Below are 23,334 nucleotides of genomic sequence, written 5' to 3'. Positions count from 1 at the left end.
TTTTGTAAACATAGATATGCCATGGATATTTCAGAGAAATGTTTACAGGGCCTAAATAATACATGTGAATATGACACACATTTCTTATAAATGAATATATAGCGGCGTTTTTGAATGAGATTATCGTGATTTGTGCCAGTTATCGTGGCGTTTTTGAATGAGATTATCGTGATTTGTGCCAGTTATCGAATGGTGCGCTACATGTAAATAAACACAATCCGGAAACAAGAGGGTGGGATTCTATCCTAGAGCGGGGTTGTTTTGCTTTTTTTTTTTTTTTGGACCAGGGGGACCTTTTATAACTACTTTGTCATTTGAGGGAGATGATATATTGAGGGAAATTCTATTAGGGGGGGGGGGGGGGGTGTCTATGCTACAACACCGTCACTGCGGAGTACAGGATTTACTGCACTACAGCTACAGCAGATTATGTGGTCTAACTATTCTATGTTTACTTATAACATAATTTTAAAAATTAGATTAATTTTCAGTTAATATGGCCACCCATTCCGTTGATTTCAACACAATTTCTCCATATTCAACGTTGCGAAAGAAAGATATGGTAAAAATAGTAATAATTCAACACACACACTCCAAAGGTGGAAGTACGTAATGGATAGTAATATTCGAATGTGCCACTGGAATGGTATAGCATTTTGTGGTTTATTTTCTCTCTCAAATTGTGCCCGGGGGTAGGGTATGGCCAAAATAGGGGATCAAAGTTTTATATGCTGATACATTATACATACATATCCTGTAGGGATCCAGATTAGAATACGTCCTCAGTACCTCTTGCTTGTCGTAAGAGGCGACTAAATGGGACGGTCCTTCGGATGAGACCGCAAAAACCGAGGTCCCGTGTCACAGCAGGTGTGGCACCATAAAGATTCCTCCATGCTCAAAGGCCATAAGCTCTGAGCATCGGCCTAAACTTTGCAGCGCTTCACAGGCAATGGCATACGAGTGAAATATTCTCGAGAGGGACAGTAAACAATACATAATCAATATATATATACAGAGAGAGAGAATGTCCTGAACTATCTATAGTAGATCTTTCACATCTTGTATATATCTTTCTTATGGCAAGACCTTTCATTTCATATCTTGTCCTTTGACTTGAACTCTTCAGTTTGACCTACGTTTAAGAATAAGAAAATAACCTATCAAGTTATTAGGAACTATTTTAGATACGGCTTTCTTATTTTGTATAGAGATTCTTTATAGCAAGATATTGTGACACAATGGTGTTTAATCTTTAATTTGACCTACTTTAAAAACTGACCTATCTAATATCTCCTAGACTATTTAAGGTAGGGCTTTCATATTTTGTATATAGATTCTTTATGGCAAGACCTTGTTATACTCTGGCGTTGACCTTGAACATAGACAGGGCCAAGATGGCTCAGTGAGCGATGCAGCCCATTAGCCTCTTGTTTCATGGGCCTTAGGGGTGAATAAAAATAAAGGAATGAGAGTTTGAGAAAACCAGTTACTTATGAGCACGTTATGGGAACTGTTCTCCCATTATACATTTGCAGGTTTTGTAATCTTTATCCTTCAGTTGATGTCATCTCTGTTGATTGATTGAGGTTTTACCCCATTTTGGCAATATTTCAGCCATTTTACACATTTACATGCAAAAGACACAAGTGCTCTCAATAATCTGAGAAATGAAATTAACAAGGCCATATTTCAAGATAATGGAAAAAAAATTGTTTAAAATACCCCATCAAAATTGTCCCAAGTGATTCCCAACTAGAACAAGAGGTCCATGGGCCACATCACTCACCTGAGTCATCTTGGCTCATATTTAAAGATTTTTCCTATATATTCGCATGTAAAACTTTGATCCCTATTGTGGCCCCAACCTACTCCCAGGGGGCCCATGATTTTTTACAAAATCGAATCTGCACTATGTCATGAAGCTTTCATGTAAATGTAAACTTTTCTGGCCAGTGATTTTTCATCAGAAGATTTCTTGTGATTTTCCCTATATATTTGTATGTAAAATTTTGATCCCCTACTGTGGCCCCATCATACCCCTGGGGACCATGATTTTTACAAACTTCATCTGCACTATGTCAGGAAACTTTTGTGCAAATGTAACTTCTTTAGCCCATTAGTTCTTGAGAAAAATTTTAAAGATTTTTTTCTATTTATTAGTAAGTAAACTTTGATCCCCTATTGTGGCCCCATCCTAACCCCAGGGGCCAGGAAGCTTTCGTAAATTGTAGCTTTTCTGGCTCAGTAGTTTTAGAGAAGATTTTCCCTATATATCTGTATGTAAAACTTTGATCCCCTATTGTGGCCCCATCCTAACCCCAGGGGTCATGATTTTAACAAACTTGAATTTGCACTATGTCAGGAAGCTTCCTGTAAAGTTCAGCTCCTCTGGCCCAGTGGTTCTTGAGAAGAGGATTTTGAAATGGCCCCATCCTATTTTTGTGATTATCTCCCCTTTCAAGGGGGCATGGCCCTTGAAAGCCCTTCACTCAAAGATGCTTTTGGCCAAGTTTGGTTGAAATTGGCCCAAGAACAATTGTGCTAGAGTGATAAAAGGGGAAATGTGTTTTTCAAACTATGTTGACATGAACTCAAATTTTTTGTATGCATCCTGAAAACCATTTTTTTTTAAACGTGCACAATTCTTAAAATGTGGTTACAAAAATGAGTGGGATGAGTGACATGTAGGTAATGATACAGCTATGCCAATTTAAAAAATTGACACGTACCTACAATATAGGGATTTATAAAATACCATACATTTTTCAAAACAAGATACCACGATTTAGCTAAGTTTGAAAATTAAAATACCATAGCCACAACCTTCAGGGTTTTCATTTTAAGTTTTATTGCTTATTTTTATCATTTGATATACCCATATTTATTTTGTTTATATATGCTAACTTCTGTATATAATGCAAATTTAATATCACCATCATAAAAAACATGTTTATTCTTCCAATATGTCCATCAAGCACAGTTATAATAATTACATGTATAAGAAATGATAAAACTGGAAACAACAGCAGAAAAAAAAGAAGAAGACACCTTAACTCTGTAGAAGTTCATATGAAGCAAGAAACAACAAGTCTTGCCTTTTACAGCACATTTACATTTCTGTGTATAATTGTCTTATCAATTTTGAGCATTGCACAATATAAAATCACCAATCATACGCTATCACAGATATCCATCACACAATGATGATACACAAATATAACATTACCAACTACTAAACAGTGTGCAGTGAGATGTCAGCACAAGTCAACACTAACAGTGTGTAGAGAGGTGTCAGCACAAGTCAACACTAACAGTGTGTAGAGAGGTGTCAGCACAAGTCAACACTAACAGTGTGTAGAGAGGTGTCAGCACAAGTCAACACTAACAGTGTGTAGAGAGGTGTCAGCACAAGTCAACACTAACAGTGTGTAGAGAGATGTCAGCACAAGTCAACACTAACAGTGTGTAGAGAGGTGTCAGCACAAGTCAACACTAACAGTGTGTAGAGAGGTGTCAGCACAAGTCAACACTAACAGCGTGCAGCGAGATGTCAGCACAAGTCAACACTAACAGTGTGCAGCGAGATGTCAGCACAAGTCAACACTAACAGTGTGTAGAGAGGTGTCAGCACAAGTTAACACTAACAGCGTGCAGCGAGATGTCAGCACAAGTCAACACTAACAGTGTGCAGCGAGATGTCAGCACAAGTTAACACTAACAGCGTGCAGCGAGATGTCAGCACAAGTCAACACTAACAGTGTGTAGAGAGGTGTCAGCACAAGTCAACACTAACAGTGTGTAGAGAGGTGTCAGCACAAGTCAACACTAACAGTGTGCAGCGAGATGTCAGCACAAGTCAACACTGGCAAATCTAGTGGAGGTCTATACATGTAAATAAACAGGTAGTAAAACTCAATGTAGAAGCATCTAAACAATCAAATGGCTGGTCAACATTTACATCATATTTACTCTACCCTACCCTCCACTTGCATCAGCAAGTTATGATAGATTGACTCTTACTGTGTTCTTGTAAGATTATCAAGATTAACTTGTTCTTCTATACATTTTTTCAAATGAATTTTATATCTGTGATGTGACAAAAACTTGTCTATATAAGCTGTTTGCAAACAATGAATTTAAATCAAAATGTGGAGAGGGCTTATCCTGGATTCATTTGACCTGACCACATATATATTGTATAGTATCACATACTAAGATCAAAACACACGCTTATATGCATGTAAAGTCAGATAATTTTACATAAATACATGCAGTCATGATACAGCATTGTGTTTTTGTATTGTTACTATATATATGTAGCCTACAGCTGATGTATTGGAGTCCAAGGGACTGAAGAAAATCAACTGGTCATTATCTTGGAAGTTCATATGTGAAGAAGCCAAGGTTACCATGAAATACAAGTTGCTAGGATACATGCATCAACCAAAAGTACATGTGTCAGTATACACAGAATTTAGTGCCATCAAGTTTAATCTAAAATATAACAAAAAGTAGGAATTACTTTTAATAATAATTTACAAAAATATCAGTATATTAATCAACAAGTGATGCAAGAAAAAAACGAATGTACACATATCAATTTACTCAGTACTTTTCAAATGGCACACCATAAAATGGCAACTGTACTATGTAGTGGAGAGAGAATAGTCATCAGTGTTTCAAGATTAAATTGATATTGTACATATTTCTATACAATAAATGTCAAATCTGTCAAAACACACACTTTACAAATGTTAAGCTGGTTTGCTACAGAACATGGATGTATATACTGAATAAAAGACATTTCCAGTATCTACATGTACTTTTTTCTAAGTATGAAAACACAAAGTGAAAATAAGAATACTTTTAAACAAGCAACAATAAAATCATTTGAATCTAATTTGATATCTTTTTGTTCAACAAGTCCATGATGCATTAAACATCTAACAAATCCAATCCAGTTGAATTCCTTCTAACAATTTGATGTATGATACTTAGAAATGTGTCCCCTGGTCCTAGGGCACCCTGGCAGCAGCAGATCTTTCCACCGAGAAGTCATAACTATACTGTAATTATATATCAATCATTTCAAAGTACAGGCCAAAAAGATGTGTTTGTTAAACAATATGCCTCCGAGCATAGTCAGTTTCAATCGTGGCATATATGACCTTGGACTTTGAATGACTTTGACCTCTATCAGTCATATAGTTTAATCTCAACCTTTCAAAAGTTTCAGCATAATGTTGAGATTAAGGACAACAATAAATGCAGCATTCCAGATATGCTGTTACATGTTCAGTTAGATATTTAATAAATGAAATGTTAGAACTTCATTCAAACCTTTTGTATATTATTATCAGGACAGAAAATGTTCAAACCAACAAAATATAAGTGTACATTGATGTTTACCTGATTTTCTATATCCATTATAGATTTGTACGGAATCTGGGGAATAGTAACCTGAAAACAAATACAGATTTTTCAAAGATAATTTACAGAGGGTAAACATTTTCAACTACAAAACTGAGAGAAAGCAGAGTTGAGCAAGCTCATATATCCCACACTCCAACATTGCTTGACAATGTCTCGCATAATGAATGGTAATGCTATGCATTACTGCAAGAACAGGACAGACGGGCTCCAATAGGGGCATAACTCCCAGAAAAATTATTGAATTAGAATTTTCTGGGAATATGCACATCTACACAGTGTGTCCTTATTAACTACAAAGTTTCACGAAATTCTGTTGAGCGGTCTCAGAGGAGTGGCGCTGACAAGAACAGGACAGACAGGCTCGAAATTCTAAATTCAAAAGGGGCATAACTCCCAAAACAATTATTGAATCAGAATTTCCTGGGAATGTGCACATCTACATAGTGTGTCCTTTTTAACTACAAAGTTTCATGAAATTCTGTTGAGCGGTCTTAGAGGAGTTGTGCTGACAAGAAAGGGACTGACGGGTAAAAAACATTATACCCTCAGCAACTTCGTTGCATGGGTTATAATTAAATTAGACATAATGCTACTAGCAATTCTATCAAAATCTGTTACACGAGGCTCAAAGGCTACAATACTCACTTGAGTCACCTTGGTCTTGCTGTTTTACATCAGTTTGTTCAAAATTCAAGGATTCCCCCCCCCCCCCCACCCCTCTTTATTCCCATGAAATTTTTTTGACCCCATACTATGACCCCATCCTAGCAATCTAATTAAAATTAGATGTTGGATCCGCTCGAATACTCGCTACACAAACATCTAACAACATCCCGTAGAGGGTCACGTCAGAGGTCAAATTCGATTGACCAATGAAATCACCACTGGCAAAATCATTGAATGTTTGTTGAAGCCGATAAGTCTAGAGTGATACCGAATTTGACCTCTGACGTGACCCTCTATGGGATGTTTTTAGATGTTTGTGTAGCGAGTATGCAAGCGGATCCAACATCTAATTTCAATTAGATTGCCATCCTAGCCCCTTGGGGTCATGACTTGACCAAATTGCATCCACACAATGTAGGAATTCTTCTGTATGAATATTACTAACATGGCCTTGCTGATCTGGAGAAATAATAATTTTCCTATATTTATGTAAAATCTATTCCTAATTCTAGCTCCACCATAACCCAACACACACACATACACAAACAAAATTGAAGCCACACAACTTGGGAATGTTTGCATATATTAAAATATGATTTAGTGAGATCCTGATACTCTTATTTTTTTATTTTATAAATTTCCTATATGTATTATCATGTAAAACTTTAAATCCTATTTTAGCCAAACTATATCCCAAGGGGCCATGATTTCATCAAATAAGAATATGCACTACCAGGGTATATTGGAATGCTTGCATAGATATGACTCATCTTGGTCAGTTGTTCTAGAGAAGATTTTTTCAATACAAATTCCCAGGTAAAATCTGCCAGGACCATAATTAAAATAAATTTGAATGTGCACTATCTGAGGATTACTGGATGGCCCTGTTCTTGAAAAGATTTTAAACCCCCCCCCCCCCCCATGCGCTATATATTCCCATGTTAAAACTGTGGCCTAAACCTACTCCTGGGGTGCTGATTTGAAGGAACTTGAATCTGGCACTGCACTACCTGAATCTGACACTGCACTACCTGAATCTGGCACTGCACTACCTGAATCTGACACTGCACTACCTGAATATGCTTTCATCTCAATATGATTAATCCTGGCCCTGCTGTTTTATGAGAGTAAGACTTTAAAAGACTTTCTCTGATGTATTCTTATGTAAAACTTTGATCCCTTATTGAGGCCTCATCATAATACCCCTCCCCCTCTCAAGGGAGGTGAGGAAGGGGACTCATCATTTGAAAAAAAATTGAATCTGCACTACTTAAGGATGCTTGGATTATTAGAGTAATCATGGCCCTGCTCTTCTTGAGAGGAAGATTAAAAAAGAATATTTTCCATACAATTCCATGGAAAAAGTTTATCCCCTATTGTGGCCCCTCCACCCTACCTTCCAGGGCCATGGTTTGAATTACGAATCTATAATTGAAGTTTTAAAATCATTTTACCAATAATTATTTGTTTAATTCAACTGTTAGAGATTACTTTCACAAATGAAATTCAAATTTAAAGGGGCATTACAAGTTGTCAACTAGGATGTAAAAAATTTTAACACTGAAAAACAGATCTGAGAGTTGTTTTTTTTTTTTTTTTTTTTTTTTTACCTCGTATCAAATTTTATGAAAATTATGTAAAAATTTTCACAATGAAATATTTACTTCTATGCATTGTCAATAATGTTTTGGCCATTATTTTTTATATCAATAAAAGAAATTCAAATGTCAAAATTATAACAAAAGATTGCAAGATGTGTGAATTTTGATATGTTAGTGGTTATTTTTATGCATTGTAAAGCTATTTTAGTAATTTTGGTAACAATCGGCAAACATGACTTTAGCAGCTAATACCCCTTTAAGACAATTTGAAAAGTCAAAGACTGAACAGCGATATTTCAGTGTAACTTACATTTAAGTCATCGCTGAACAAAGACTGAACAGCGATATTTCAGTGTAACTTACATTTAAGTCATCGCTGAACAAAGACTGAACAGCGATATTTCAGTGTAACTTACATTTAAGTCATCGCTGAACAAAGACTGAACAGCGATATTTCAGTGTAACTTACATTTAAGTCATCGCTGAACAACTTGCGATTCAGTTCAAATGGCAAACCCTGCACAGCTGAAAGACAAAGACACCAGGTATGGATTACAATGTACACAAAGACCTTTAAAATTATACTCAACATTTGTCATCAAATGGTTAAATTTATATTATGTTTGTTTATAGTGCACACAGCTCATACAACAATCGGTGTTATCTCATCCAAATAAGCATTACTAGTCATAACGCAAATAAAGCAATGCATTTCACCTGCAGTTCTAATGGCAAAAGATGATGCATTACTAGTCATAAAGCAATGCAATTCCCTTGCAGTTCTAATGGCAAAAGATAATGCATTACCAGTCGTAACGCAAATAAAGCAATGCATTTCACCTGCAGTTCTAATGGCAAAAGACGATGCAGATTTTTTTTCAAAAAAAGTTTGATACATACACAATGTCATGTGTGAGTACACTACTACATGAACAAATTATTGAATGATGCACTTTTGTAATACACTGTACATGTATTTATAAACACCATCAAATATTTCATCAGGACTCACTATATTATTACATGTACCTGTCAGTAAAACATGTCATTACTTACATTACATAGTTCATTTAACTCACACTTCAGAATGATAGGGCAAATATTCAGATACATAAAGCAAAGCAATATACCTAAAACGTCACTACCACATACAGCTGTAAACTAAAGTAAGGAATTGAAGACTTAAAGACAGATAGAAATAAATAAAATGTGAGAAAACTGAAGACTCCATAGTATGATGAGATGTGGATCTGATGATGTCAGATTAACAGCAAACATTCCTATTTCAAGAGGTACTGGAGGTACATTTGAACTTTTGATGTCTGAATCTGACATCATTTGTTGTTGAGATTCATAGCAGATTCCACTCTTCAAAACACTTCAATGTTTTCAAGTTTACTGCGAGTGAAATTCTAATGTATACATAATTACATATTTACAGTGCAGTGAAATGGTTTCATAGAAAGAGTGAATAAAAATATTTAGATCAGCCTAAAATTAGTTGATACACTAATAAAATGACACATGAAATTAAATGAATTTTACCACAAATATTAATACTCTACACAATTAAAAAAAAAAGTGCAATAAATTCCAATTCATAAAATCTTTTAAATTCGTGTATCATAGCTTGGTGAGTTTTTATGTAAATGTATTATGAATATGATAATGAGTGAAATACATTAAGAGACAAAAGATAGTTTTAAGCAGAAAAGGCATGATTAAGCCATGCTATATCCAGAAATAGACTCAGCTAGTGGTTTACAATAACCTGACACTGTATGGATCCCTACAGAACAAAAATTAATTACATGTGCAGTGACAGACTTTAAATTAATGTCGCATTAAAACAACAACAAAATATCTAAAAATGCAGACAACTTCAAAAACATTTACTACTGAGCACTACATACCCTGTTGAAAAAACATAACAATAAAATAAATCAAACAAATTACATGATATTTGATGGTACATATATGTTGATACGACACAACATTTAGTATATACATGTACTGGTAAAAGCTTAAGTTTACAATTGTACATGTGCATACCTTGTAGAGTATTTGCAGCCTCTGTGAAGCTAGTTCCCCTCTCCAAAGGACCATTCTTCCTGTAGGGACTTGGGTTGTAGGGTAAATTAGATGCTAAAGAGGACCTGCAATCACCATTAAAAAACAAATTGTACAGAGGACAGGCAATCATTATTAGAAAACAAATTGTACAGAGGACCTGCAATCACCATTAAAAAGCATCATGTACAGCATTACTTCATTGAATAACAGAAGAAGAGAAGAAAGCAAAAAAAATTTCCATACCAGTTCACATGATTGTAAAAGGCAGATCTTCTATACAAAATCACTCAATACATAATGCTACTATTAAAAGAAATTGTGGAATGGCCTTTGATATACATTATGGATGCAATGAAATTCCTCTAACCACAATTAGTACATACATTGTGATTAATTCATATTTCAGAGGGAGTCTTACTATACTTGCATCTGCACATCTATTCCTATGCTGAAGAAGGACAGAATCTTACTAAGCACATATCTAAGATGATCACCGAATACTCACATGTTCATTGGTGTGGATTGCGTGGAGTAGCCCTGTGTGTGGAACGTGGAATCGTTTGAGTGACCTTGATGGGAATCCATCTGAACTCCAGGCTTACGAAAACTGGACATCTTGTAGCACAGTCCCATGTAATTCAGCTCCCTAATTAGTTCAACCAGTGAAACTTAGATTTAAGATTACCTGACTTATATTGCATAAATGAACCCTTTAAAATAAAAAATCCTTTACAATTGGTATCTTTTTTTGATGTGCACGTGATTTTAGTGCCATCAATTAGTGTTATAAATGTGATCTTAATATTAGTGCATTATTTTTTAAAAAGTGGATTGCGTTTGTTCTCCATGTTTATCGTTGGTGAAAAAAGTGTGCAAGTGTTGGATATCGCGTACATTATGTGTCGTCATTTTGTTGGGTTTTGGGGATGGAATTTATTAAATTATGTTTTGTATCGTGTAGTAGAGATATAACTTAAGAAAAACGATGTTTTGTTATTTTTTTGTTTTATGTACGAATGTTGAATACGAACTGGAACAAGTTATTGAGAGAAATTTATATGAACGCATTATGTTAAAGTTGAACAAAATGGCGGAAACGAAAGCAGATCTGCAATGCTTATCAAAGCATCCTCATTTATCCTACACAAGAAATAAAGAAAAGGGATGAAAACATGAAGAATTACGGACATTAAAGATAAGATGTAAATAAATCAAGTGTCATAGTCTTTAAAACAAAGACAGTAGAGATATGTTCACACACACACCTTAACGGAGTATCAACGGAAGATATACAATTTCCAAATGATATTTTTAATGGATTTCACTGGGAACATTTATTACGTTGACCCGGGTATTACATTATTTTATGGGGTTCCACTGTAGCATGTATTTATATAACATTTGTACTTTGTGAGGTAGCTAGCATGTATTTATATAACACTTGTACTTTGTAAGGTAGCTAGCATGTATTTATATAACACATGTACTTTGTGAGGTAGCTAGCATGTATTTATATAACATTTGTACTTTGTGAGATAGTTAGCATGTATTTATATAACACTTGTACTTTGTGAGGCAGTTAGCATGTATTTATATAACACTTACACTTTGTGAGGTAGCTAGCATGAATTTATATAACACTTGTAGGTAGCTAGCATGAATTTATATAACACTTGTACTTTGTGAGGCAGTTAGCATGTATTTATATAACACTTACACTTTGTGAGGTAGCTAGCATGTATTTACATAACACTTGTACTTTGTGAGGTAGTTAGATTCACTAAATTATAAATGAAAGCCATTCCATTTCCCCTTGCTAAATAAGAATATTCTGTCTTATTATCATCAATGCCCAAGAGTGGAGATGCTTTTAACAAATAGAAGAGAACCTTGTGTCAAACGTGATGGATTTTCATTTGAATCAAGTCCTAAATATAATAAAGGGAAATTTAATCACAGTGTTAATTTTTTTTAATTTACAAAGCTATCTGCAATACCATCTCAGCCAATCTGATGGTTTTAGATGGAAGATGGCCTTCAATAAAGATGTACATAAATGAATTCCTATCAGTGTCTGCAAACATCATATTCTGTGCACTTTCCACACCGTGAACAAACGAAAATAAGAGAAATTATCATCAAGATTGATTTCCCAATTTTCAACATTTTTAGTTTTGAACTTTCAAGTGTTAAACAAGGAATTGTGTTTCATTATCATATTTCATGGAATGATTTATTTTAATCATTATCAATCACAACTGTAGTTTAGCATCTATGAACTGCATGAACTTCAATCCAAAGTTATCAAATGATCCGAACCCTTACCCTACTAGTGTATATCCATTCGGGGGTCGCCTGACACCCTTGGTTAACAAAATAAGTTCACATATAGCATCATTGGTTAAGTCACTTGACATGTAACGGACACACAGCATCTTCTTTTTGACAGCCTTTTCACCTGTAAAAGTTTAAAATGACATCTTGTATTACAAGTACAAAAGTTAGTGGTATGTTTCTAAACATTAACATTTTCAATACTCTGGTTTTACACATACAGTTTATCATTAGTTTGTACACATTGAAAGTATATGTTGCAGATCACTTCCCTCTATCTAAATCTTGTTTACCAGAAACAAGAAATGGATATCATGGTGCCTGAATACCTTTAGAATTAACCCATAGACAACATATTCTGACTATCAAGTATCAATTTGTTACACAGATTACCCTATCTCATTGCATAATCATTGGAACACTTGATAATTCTCACAGGCATCTTCTCATTTTCTCATCTTTTCCATTGAATTTTGTTCATAAGGAGTATAATAAATGTTGCTTCTGATTCAATTAGTCTTGAATTAGAAATGCATAAACTGCTGATCATTATGAATTTTATTCAGGAATTGTTGCGAAGTGGGTAGCATTGAAGGAAAACACATCTGATTATAAGACGTTATTACCTACCGTAGCATCGTTAACGTTTACAAAGCATCATGATGTCACAAATAACATTAGTGTAATACATGAGTGGGGCTAATCATCACAGATTTAAGTGAGTGAATATTCTTCTATCCAGATATGAACAGAATGTATGAGACAGTGGTACTTTATGGAATGTAAACATAACTATTTTGTACATTACACAGTGGTAGATTGTAACTCACGTGTATCACTTGTGAAATCTACACAGGTAAATCCAGGTGGAATAGCGTCTCTTTCTCCAATCACGGTCACATCCACCAACACATCTCTCCCCTAGTGAAGAAATTACAATATTAACAAGAGATACTGAGAGCAATGCTCTAATGCTCTCTAAGAATACCCCCCCCCCCACCCCCCCCCCCCCCCACCCCGCACTACCCAATCTCCAAAAGGGTGTTGTTAATAGGTATAAATTACCTCTTTCATGAGTGTAAAAATATGGTATGCCTTTGTAGAACAAAATGGAAGATATAGTCTGAACACAAATTCATGGCATAAACCTATAATTTTGACCTTGATCAAATGTCAAGGTCATAAATAGGTCATGAATGTACATGACACATAGTCTCATGGTGATACACCCATGTCTTATGGTATGACTATGTCAAAACCCTATAATCAATTTTGACCTTGAGGTCAAATTTCAAGGTCATATAGAGGTAATGAAGGTACCCGACACATCGTCTCATGGTGATACACTCATGTGTCAAATATGGTATGCCTATGTCAAAGAAAAAAGAAGTCATGGCCCTGACACGAATCCATTGTAAAAACCTTTAATTTTGACCTTGAGGTCAAGGTCATGAAGGTACATGACACATCGTCTCATGGTGATCCATCTGTGTACCAAATATGGTATGCCTAAGTCAAAGAACAAATAAGTTATGGCCAGGACACGAATCTGCACAGACAGAGAGACAGAGGGACAGATAGACGGGGGGGGGGGGGGGGGGGGTATAAAAATCTGTTTGACTGAAATCGACTCTTTCCATTAAAATCAGTAAAATGTAACAATTCATTTTATAATAGAGGCAATAGATAATGAAAAATAATTCATATTGCTGTTGTACAGATGCATTGCACTGCATGGTCTGCAAACTAATACATTTAAAAATGCAAAAGCCTCCATCAAACTATTCTATAAATCAATATTGATTTAATATTGACATCAAAATTCTAGTTCTATACATACAATTAAATGTAGAAAGATGAATCTTTACAAACTTAGTTTTATTGTCAGTATTCATATCCATATAGGACTCATAACTGATGAAAAAAACAAATGATGTATACACATGCATTGTTTTTCATAATTATGCATATAAAAAATAATTACTGGTGCGGGGGGCATTTTTTCCACACAGAGAAAACGATACACTCTTCTTCCAAATAAACCATCTCGCCATAAATCAGCATCATCACGGCGATCATAAGTACGATCAATCTAAAACAAATCAACACACTGTTAAAAGATTTATTGAATATACACATGCAATAAAGTTCTAAACAATAATGGAAAAAACACTGTAAAATCCTGAAGATTTTGCTTTCATTTATATACCACCCACATCAAAATCCTAAAGACTTTTTTCATTTATACAAAATGATTTTTTTTTTCAATTTTCAACAATAAATTCAAACTTTGCGTCAAATCTCATCTTCCCGTTCCCACTTTGTTATCATTTTTACTCAAATTTAGAGGAGGACAACAAAAAAAAATCATTAATTCACATGACATCAAATTTTGAGAGCATTGCACTCTAAATGGTTTATTTTTCCTTTTGGCATAACATGTTTCATTCTTATTACAGTTATTAGTTAAAATCTAATACTTGTACAGTGTATGAAAAAATACCCAGAAACAGATTCTGAAGTACAAAGTAACAATTACTTTTTTGGTGAATGCTTTTGCATGAAAATAAGAGAGAGAGAGAGAGGGGGGGGGGGGAGATGCAATCTTCAAATTTAAGATATTCACCTACAATGTACGACACAAGTCTGTTACTCCGCCATATTGTGGGCTTTTTATTTTTAGATCAGAGATTTGCATGTCAAATAAGAGATATACTTTAATTGACATTTTATTAAAAAGATGTCTCATAGCATCAGATGTCTTCAGATATCAGAAGTGCAAGGTGACAAAAGAGAAAGTTTACCAGTGTAAATCCAGGAGGACATCTGGAAGCATCTGATACAATGGCAACCTGAGTGATTGGTCTGTCTATATCTGTCATGTTACCTTAAAAAAAAGAAGAAAGAATAAAAATATTTTGAACAAGATTCGGAAAATAAACATCAGCTGAGCTGAGTAAGAACAAGGTACGATTGTATACATGAAAAGGCCCAAAAATTTTCTCTCTTATAAAATGTGTCTGGAATTAACCTTAATCAGCATTTTAAGAAAGTAAATTATATGCCAGGCATACTAGGTCAACAAAATCAGAATGATATTCCTAAATGAATAGCATTATGACATCACGAATAAGACATTTTCCGCCTTTTTCTCAAAATAAACCTGAAAACTGTCAAATGCCATACAGATTATTGCATGTTCAGGAAAAGATGTGCACATTTGTCGAGCAAAATGAAAATAATATATATTGTGTATTATTTTTAAGATGAAAATCTTACTTGAATATGAATTTGCTCGACGCATGCGCTGTATGTTTCCTGAAAGGAACCTCACCTGAACTTCTGGGTATTTTCATTGAAAATGGCATTTTTGCAATTTTATGCCAGCTTCAAGCTCTCGTCATATGACACAAATCATTTTGCTGATCAAACTGAGCTAATTTTGGGTTTGCTAATCTATTCCTTATTTGAATGCCAGAGTTTGAGCTCAAAGAGCAATCATCGATATTTTGGGCCAGATGACTTAGAAAATGTACCTACTTCTTTCCCTTTAAAAAAATGTTGATCTGAATTTTCATTTCTCTCCCAAACTTTCATCACTAGACTTTATTGTCAATAACATGATCCTCTTTGGCAATGTTTTTTTTTGGGGGGGGGGGGGGGGGGTTGTTCTAAACATAAGCACCATGTTGGTAAAGATGAATAGTGTTTAACTTAGTGTTTTGTTGGATTCATTCAGATTGGTTGACCATTTCTGTTGATCATTGCATAAATCATAGTAAATTTATGTCCCCCATTTCAAGTTATAATATTTTAAAATATCTTAAATACAACATTATTAAATATCAAGAAAGAAGTATTTTTGATTCACATAGACTTTCCATATGCCACCACAAAGAGCTGTCACATTAAAGTTATAGGTTTTTAAAATTAAATACAATACACCTTTTTTAATAAAAGCTTCAACTATAAAATCAATGCAAATCTTATGATGTCTAATATTTAAGCCATGTACATGTATACTCAAATGCTAACAGTAACCAACTAGATGCTGTCATGAGACAGTAATACCTGCACTAAGTGTTTGCCTTTAAATATATTCTCCGTCCAAATGGCGGATCCAGAGGGGAATCCGGGGATTGGCACCCCCCCTTTCTGTGGGACATCTTTGTATGTAGTTTTTAAAAAATATATATATGATACTGCTAGGCAATTATTTTTAATATACAAGTTAAATAAAAGATTAACTAGCACTGGATGATACACATATATTTATTTTTATCAATTCATTTTTTTTGGGGGGGGGATTTCTGGAACACCCCCACCCCCCTTTTTTATATCGCTGAATCCTATAATGTTTAACTAGCAAAGAAGCCACAGTGTGATTTGGCTACGTCATTGCATCCTCAGTTCCAAAAGGGGATGGAGAAAGAAGTTGACTCAGTAATTTGACAACTACGCCTAACGCTATTAAAACAAATTACTGTATGTATTTAAAACCAAACCTCGATATACCAAATCTTCAAAACACGACTGAATTCATCGTTTAAGCTTACATTTTCACTACATACCGTTTCAACTGCCTACCAGAGAGAGAGAGAGAGAGAGAGAGAGAGAGAGGGGTCAATAAATCAAACTTCTTTACCATTTCAAAAGAAAGAAATTGCTGTTGTCAATAAAACCGACCGGGCTTATATTACTTCGCATTGGGATGGTTATAAAGGGCAAGTGACTGTAATCGCAAATGAAAGTTCCTAGCAGAAACAACACAAAGATATGGGCGGATCCAGAAGGGGGGAGGGTCCAGGGCGTCCTGACCCCCTCCCCTTTGGAGAACCAAACAAGTTAAGAATTATTCAATTTTAACGAGACTTTGAGTCCAAATGATATGAAAGGTCGATACTTACATGTATATGTACTACTAATTGCTTCATTCAAATTTATCAACACCAGTATAATTATCATTTAATTATAGGATAAATAAGACGACACACTGATAAAATATTTACGATATTTTCGTCAGAAGCATTCTTAAACAGTATATGTAAAATAAAAAATTTTGTTTAAGAAATAGAGAATTTGAAAGTGAAAAGGAAGTGCCAGGAAATGTTCAGAATGCAGGACAGAATGCAGGAGTTGCACCATATACCCTACAGCTTCTGGGGGCCTAGGCCGCCCAAGCCTACTGGGAGTAACCCTCTTTCCCTCTCTCTCTCTCTCATTTCTTTTCGATATTAGACATAGATAGCGGATGGACATTGTGAAAAGTATCTAAAAGATCAAGTGCTGACCCCCCCCCCCCCCCTTTCAAAAATTCCTGCATCCGTTTCTGGAAGATCTACTTTCACAAGCTCATATTACAGAGATAGAATGATACCCTAATTGGTATCCAGGTTTTCTGCAATTCATTGTAGTTACTTCAGTGTGTATTTTTTACAACAAGTTTAATTCTTAAACAAATGTGATAAAAGTTGATGATCAGCTTATCGTCATATGCTGTCCCCCCCTCCCCCCCCCCCCTAAATATATCTATGATCATTTGACCCGGCATGACTTTTTAGTGAGCAAAATATTTACGAAGGTAATGTGACCAGGGTTAAATACTAGATGATTTAAAGAGAAGAAATAATGGAGTTTGAATGATATCAATGTTGTTTATTTGTGTTTGAATGCATGATGGTGCTCACTGTACATTGATAAAGTGGCTTTTTTATAGAATCTGAAACAGTGACGTGAGAGAGTTGGTTGGCGGGGACTTCTACTTTCACTTTTGAGGATGCAATAAACGGACGACAGGAGGGGAAGCTGCGCATGTCCTCGTTAGATGATTTGTGTACATGTGTAGACGTGGATGTCATTTCAGTGAGTTCACTTGGATTTAAGAGGCTGAGCAAAGGCACAAAGAATATGTTTCCTGAGTATAAAGTCTGAACAAAGGATATTGCATCATTCCTGATCAGGCAAGTGTAGCTTATTCATTTATTTTATTTTATTTATCATTCCCCCCCCCCCCCTTTTTTTGAATAATTTTTTTATTCATTTATTGGTTTACAATATTACAGAAGGTGAAATGTACATGTGTAACTCTTTCTGTGTATGTGTATTTGTTTTAATGGGGGGGGGGGGGGGGGGGTATTATCAGTTTGTGTAGTGTCAATTTTGTGTATTGCTTAAAGATCAGTACCAGTGCCCTAATGTTGAACATTGGGCAGATATGTAAATTGGCACTTGGTTGGTTCATGCAGTCCTCCTAGACATTGACAGAGCTTTCCCTCTCCAAGTTATGCGTAGAGTGTCAGTCATCTATCTGTGTCTCGCAAGTACTTGGTGCAGACAGCTATCATTCTGAATCCCGTGAAGTAAGGGGATATAGACTTCCTTTGGAATGATGTACATACTCAATGTTGCGTCGCTTGTGGAGACCCACATCTTGAAGAGTGAACTTGACTTTTGACCTTGACTCCATTTTTTAAGTCAACCACTTAAGACCTTGTGGAGGAGAAAGTGATCTTGACCTTTGATCTTGATCCACTTTCAAGGTCATTCAAGGTCAACAATCCTAGAATATCATGTGACTACTCCTAAAGATGTAGATGGAGCTTCATGATAGAAAACATCATTTTTCGGCCCCTATTTGCCCCCTGGGGCCAATATGAAAATTCCAAAACTTAATTGCACATCTACAGGACACCAGCAATCATCTTCCAAAAGATTATTAGGCTACTCTGTAAAATGTAAGAGGAGTTCTGGGAACCAGGGTTTCTTTGTACAAAATCGACATATTTCGACCCCTATTTGATCCCTAGGGTGAAAATGAAAATTCCAAAACCTTATTGCACATCTACAGGACACCAGCAATCATTTTCCAAAAGATTTTTAGGCTACTATGTAAATTGTAAGAGGAGTTCTGGGAACCAGGGTTGTGTTAAAAAGCATCATTTTCGACCCCCATTTGGCCCCCAGGGTGAAAATGAAAATTCCGAAAGTTTATTGCTCATCTACAGGACCCAACCAATCATCTTCCAAAAGATGTTTGTGCTACTGCATGAAATGTAGGAGGAGTTCTGGGAACCAGGTTTTTGTTGAAAAAATGTCATTCTTTGACCCCCGTTTTGCCCCCAGGGTAAAATTGAATATTCCAAAACCTTATCAGGCTTAAAATAAAAATTTATTTGTTTGATGTATTCCGACCGACCCGTGAAATTTGCCCTGACCCTATCATTTTTTCCGCACTTTGGAAATTTCAATTTTTTTTTTTATTTGCTCCCTGGAAAATAGACATTCTTCGAATTAGTATTAAACTTGATGCCATTTTTTTCTTATTTGGACTAGTTGTTTTACAGAATTCTTGTTATCAAAATGTTCTTAGGGCGTCTTTCGGTTCTACTTTCACTTTGATAATGACCACTTGTTAATCCGGGAACTTTTCAAACACTTTTCTATGTGAACGATCAAATATACCGCATCACAGCTGCAAATCACCACATTATCTACCAACAAGATAGAACAAGGAGCTACGAACTCCCCAGTCGAGGCCTGATCGTATTTATGTACAAAAGTTTGAAAGCCATGTTATTTAAAGAAAAAATCACGTGGGGTAGCGCACCAAAATTATGGCGGACCACGAGTCGGTGTTTAAGTTGATGGTCTATATTTCTGAAAAGGCATGCAAATTATTTTGATATGGGATTATTTAAATGTTATGACGATTTAATAGGTGAACGGCAATTTTACTTTGCTGTTAAACTGAGACACATGAATGGAACACGATCGTCACAACAATTTGAACGATGCGGGGAAGTCGGCATTAAAATTATATTGGGTAATATTAAAACTTATTGTAAATTGCTGTCATCATGCAATTCACCTGGATATTCTTTAAGTGATTTCTATTATGAATGTCAGAATCGACCGGTGGTAATAAAAAGGGGTGTTAATTTAATTATTAACAACTGTAGAAGTCCTCATCCGTGACGAATGCAAAACGTCCTGGGTAAATTTCAGGAGACATTAGAAGATTTACGTGTATTATATACAATGTGTACAAAATGATTGTTCTAAACTCTATTCTGTCTGGCAGCGTTATGTGTTTAATGAAAACATAAGATTTGTAAATCTGATTTCAAAATCTTTTTTTTAAAAATACCGACCTACCTACCCGACTTGAAAAATGTGGGTCGGAGTACATCAAACGTTTTTTTAATGATAGCCTCATATATCTACAGTACACCACCTATCATATTCCAAAAGATCAGTTGGTTACCACTTGAAATAAAAGAGCAGTTTGAAGAAGAAAGTGTGATAGACAGATGAATGGACGGACGGATGGACCAGGCTAACAACAATATACCCGAACTTTCTTTAGAAAGTGCGGGTATAATTATACAAATTTATATAAAATTAAAGTAATTTTTACCTTTAATATATGACTTTCATAACCATAGGAATAATCTGTTAGTCATAAAGATCCTTTATGTGAAGTTTCACTTCTACAGCTTAAATCGATTTTTCTCATAGAAACTACATCTTACTAATACTATACATATATATCACTTCATGGTAATTGAATTTTAACCTTTCACAAAGACTTTTCAATGGTTTTTCTTTACTAAAGCTCAACAATAATTAGCAATCATACAAACACCCTTCTTTACTATATGTGTTAACCTTTACCTGTTAACCTTGATCTTTCAACTTCAAAAATTTTCATTACTCATGAAGATTTTAATGTGAAGTTTTATTGCTGAATCTCAAATGTACTCTTTGTAGCATGATGCTTAGTCCAGTGTTTTACCTAAGAACCGGCCGCCGGCCAAATTGACCGTTTCAAACGATTTTCTGGCCGGTTCAAATATAAAAAATCAAAAAATAATATGTTGTCAATTTCAGTGATGTTGATTTACACGATCGATCTTTGCAAAGAATGTATGCGGTAGCAATTGGTTGGCTATAAATATCTTTCATATTTCTTCCTTGTTTATGTTTTTATCGAGAGCTTTTTGAAACGGCGATTTTGATTGGACGATATTTTAAACTCTCACCTTGCGCGTGAGAAGCACATGGCAGTGAAAAATAATGAAGCGTCGAACGAATACATTACATGATTTCTTCCATTCAAAACATCGCAAAGGTGTGTATTTAACACCACTGTGACTAACTTGTCTGAGGTAAAAATGTTCAACCCTTTGGTATATATTTAAAAATGTAGGTTAAAAAGTGGCATATGAACAAGGGTCATTTTAATTGCCCCCTGAAATGCCTCAGAATGCAGGATTTTGCGTCTAATTTTCCAAAATTTCCATACCCCCCCCCCCTCCCTGGCCTGTTACAATTCTAAATGGGCCTGTTCAAATGAAATGAATGGAAAACACTGTTAGTCTATTGTAAATCTTTCATACAACTTTAATATTTTATGTTTTTCATTTCACTGATGCTCAAAATCTGACAATGGATATATTGTACTAAAGAGTTGCAACAAGTTTAAAAACTATTTTTATGTACCTGAAATTTGTAATTAAAATAACAACTGAAATACGTCTCTTGATCCCACGCAGTCAGGTACCCCTGCCCACCAGTTTTACATGACCTGAAATTAGACAGAAGTCCTTAAATATAGTGCAGTCCATAATTTTATATTGCTTGCACAGATATATAAGAAAAATAAATCTCATGTGAATCAGACGAATCTCAAAATATAGTCGGTAGAGTTTGCTCAGCATTCAATGTTGTAATTGTAGTAATTAGGGCTATACGGACTGTGGATATTGGCCTGGGTAGCTCAGTGGTTAGAGCACCTGACTAGTAATGCAGCGGTCCCGGATTCGATTCCCAGTCCAGCCAAAGATTTTCTCCTCTCTCCTATATATTATACTACATTTATATAATATATACTACATAATATTGACAGCTTCACACTTCAGACTCACATACAATACATTTGTTTTGACATTAGAATACTTTATAGAGGGTGAAGCCCTCTCACGGCCCAAAGGGCCGTGAGAGCGGAGCTCTCCCTATAGGTAACACGTATATACATGTTTAAAAGGAAAACATAGGAAAATAATGAAAAACTATACCATACCTATGAAAAATTTGGTACTAATGGCGTTAGCTGCAATAATGTAGCCCTCTCTGATTTTTTTTTTTTTTTTTTTTTTTTAGGGAAAAACATTATTAAAATATGAGGAAGTAAGTAGCGTATAATTCATGTGAAATTTTAATTGACAGGTCCAAAATCTTCCATACTAGTCTGAATTTCGCTGCTGTCATAGGCGAGAAACGACTCCGTGACCTGGACCGGTAAATGTCCTAGTAAAAATAAACAAGTGAAATCGAGAGAACGATGACGTATATCTTTGTTATTTTAAGAACCAGTGACTTGAAATTTGGCATGCAAGTAGTTAAAACATTAATCTATGCAAGGAAAACGACAAACTACGCATAGCTTACCTAGTTTAAGATTTTTTAGGCATTTGAAGCGAGTGGTTAGTTTTTTATCTGTGTCAGAGTTAGACCCCTTTCTATATTTATGGTATCACAGAGTTCGGGCCCAAAACGGGCTTAGCCCCTGTGGCTTCGCCCTCAAACACGGTCACGCCGTAAAACATATTAGTATCTGATTTGTTTTAAATACTAAGTAATTTCCGGGATACTGAAATGTTATCATTATAATAACAGGTATAACAGCCTAATTCTACCTATGACTAGCCATCGTAGTGTATAGTGAACTTGAGTCATGAAGCTTGAATTTTCGATCCACAAACAGGAAAATCAAACCTCTTTATGTGATCCCAAACTTAAGTACGACACAGTTACCATGATAAAAAAAAAAACCAAATAAGTTGAGAATGACCTGGGTTTGACATGACAGTGACCGTATAACTTATGAACTAGGCCTACTCAATTTTTTTTAGTCCTGTAAGCTAATTGTTAAAGCTACTATTTTTCCGCGGAAATAATGGGGAAAAGTTAAAAACTCATACAAATGGATAAATAGTAAAATACCAATACTAACTTCTACTGGATGGCAAATTCAATACACAAATATTGCGAAAAACTTTAAAACGTAAAAGCGACCAAGATTGAAGAGTAAAACAGAGAATTCGTTCCTTTTTTATTCGATTCCAGCACATTTTTGAATAATAAAAAAATAATAATGAAATGACTTCACGTATAAAATTTTTCAAAACCGATAAAAATATAGATACATTAAATCGATAAATAG

The 23,334-nt window shown here is 35.1% G+C and overlaps 1 protein-coding gene across 3 annotated transcripts; it reads right to left on the bottom strand.

The window, feature by feature from the left end:
• Positions 1 to 2,937: 2,937 nt before the first annotated feature.
• LOC130052319 (multivesicular body subunit 12B-like) lies at positions 2,938 to 23,207 on the bottom strand. 3 transcript variants are annotated; one of them, XM_056156814.1, is made up of 13 exons: positions 23,125 to 23,205; positions 21,867 to 21,968; positions 21,612 to 21,696; positions 14,915 to 14,997; positions 14,095 to 14,202; positions 12,941 to 13,031; positions 12,102 to 12,234; positions 10,282 to 10,422; positions 9,756 to 9,859; positions 9,475 to 9,492; positions 8,173 to 8,228; positions 5,413 to 5,463; positions 2,938 to 5,069 (listed from the first exon to the last, which is right to left on the bottom strand). In XM_056156814.1, exons 4-13 carry the CDS (start codon positions 14,990 to 14,992, stop codon positions 5,019 to 5,021), a joined length of 831 nt encoding a protein of 276 aa, XP_056012789.1. In that variant the 5' UTR covers positions 14,993 to 14,997; positions 21,612 to 21,696; positions 21,867 to 21,968; positions 23,125 to 23,205; the 3' UTR covers positions 2,938 to 5,018. The 3 variants fall into 3 exon arrangements, with proteins under 3 accessions (XP_056012789.1, XP_056012788.1, XP_056012790.1); XM_056156813.1 differs by lacking the exon at positions 21,867 to 21,968 and having other exon boundaries at positions 23,125 to 23,207; XM_056156815.1 differs by lacking the exons at positions 9,475 to 9,492; positions 21,867 to 21,968 and having other exon boundaries at positions 23,125 to 23,207.
• Positions 23,208 to 23,334: the final 127 nt, after the last annotated feature.

This window comes from Ostrea edulis, chromosome 2 (genome assembly GCF_947568905.1).
Source record: "Ostrea edulis chromosome 2, xbOstEdul1.1, whole genome shotgun sequence".
NCBI lineage: Eukaryota > Metazoa > Mollusca > Bivalvia > Ostreida > Ostreidae > Ostrea > Ostrea edulis.
The sequence above is the reverse complement of the archived record's forward strand: the minus strand, read 5'-3'. Positions and strand labels throughout refer to the sequence as shown.

Bases quoted from the DNA above. Each gene is read 5' to 3' on its own strand.
- LOC130052319 (XM_056156813.1), bottom strand. From the start codon at position 14,992: ATGACAGATATAGACAGACCAATCACTCAGGTTGCCATTGTATCAGAT. The intron at 14,203-14,914 runs GTAAACTTTCTC...GATTTGTTTTAG, and splicing joins GTCCTCCTGGATTTACACTG to ATTGATCGTACTTATGATCG. The intron at 13,032-14,094 runs GTAATTATTTTT...TTTCTTCACTAG, and splicing joins AAAAAATGCCCCCCGCACCA to GGGAGAGATGTGTTGGTGGA.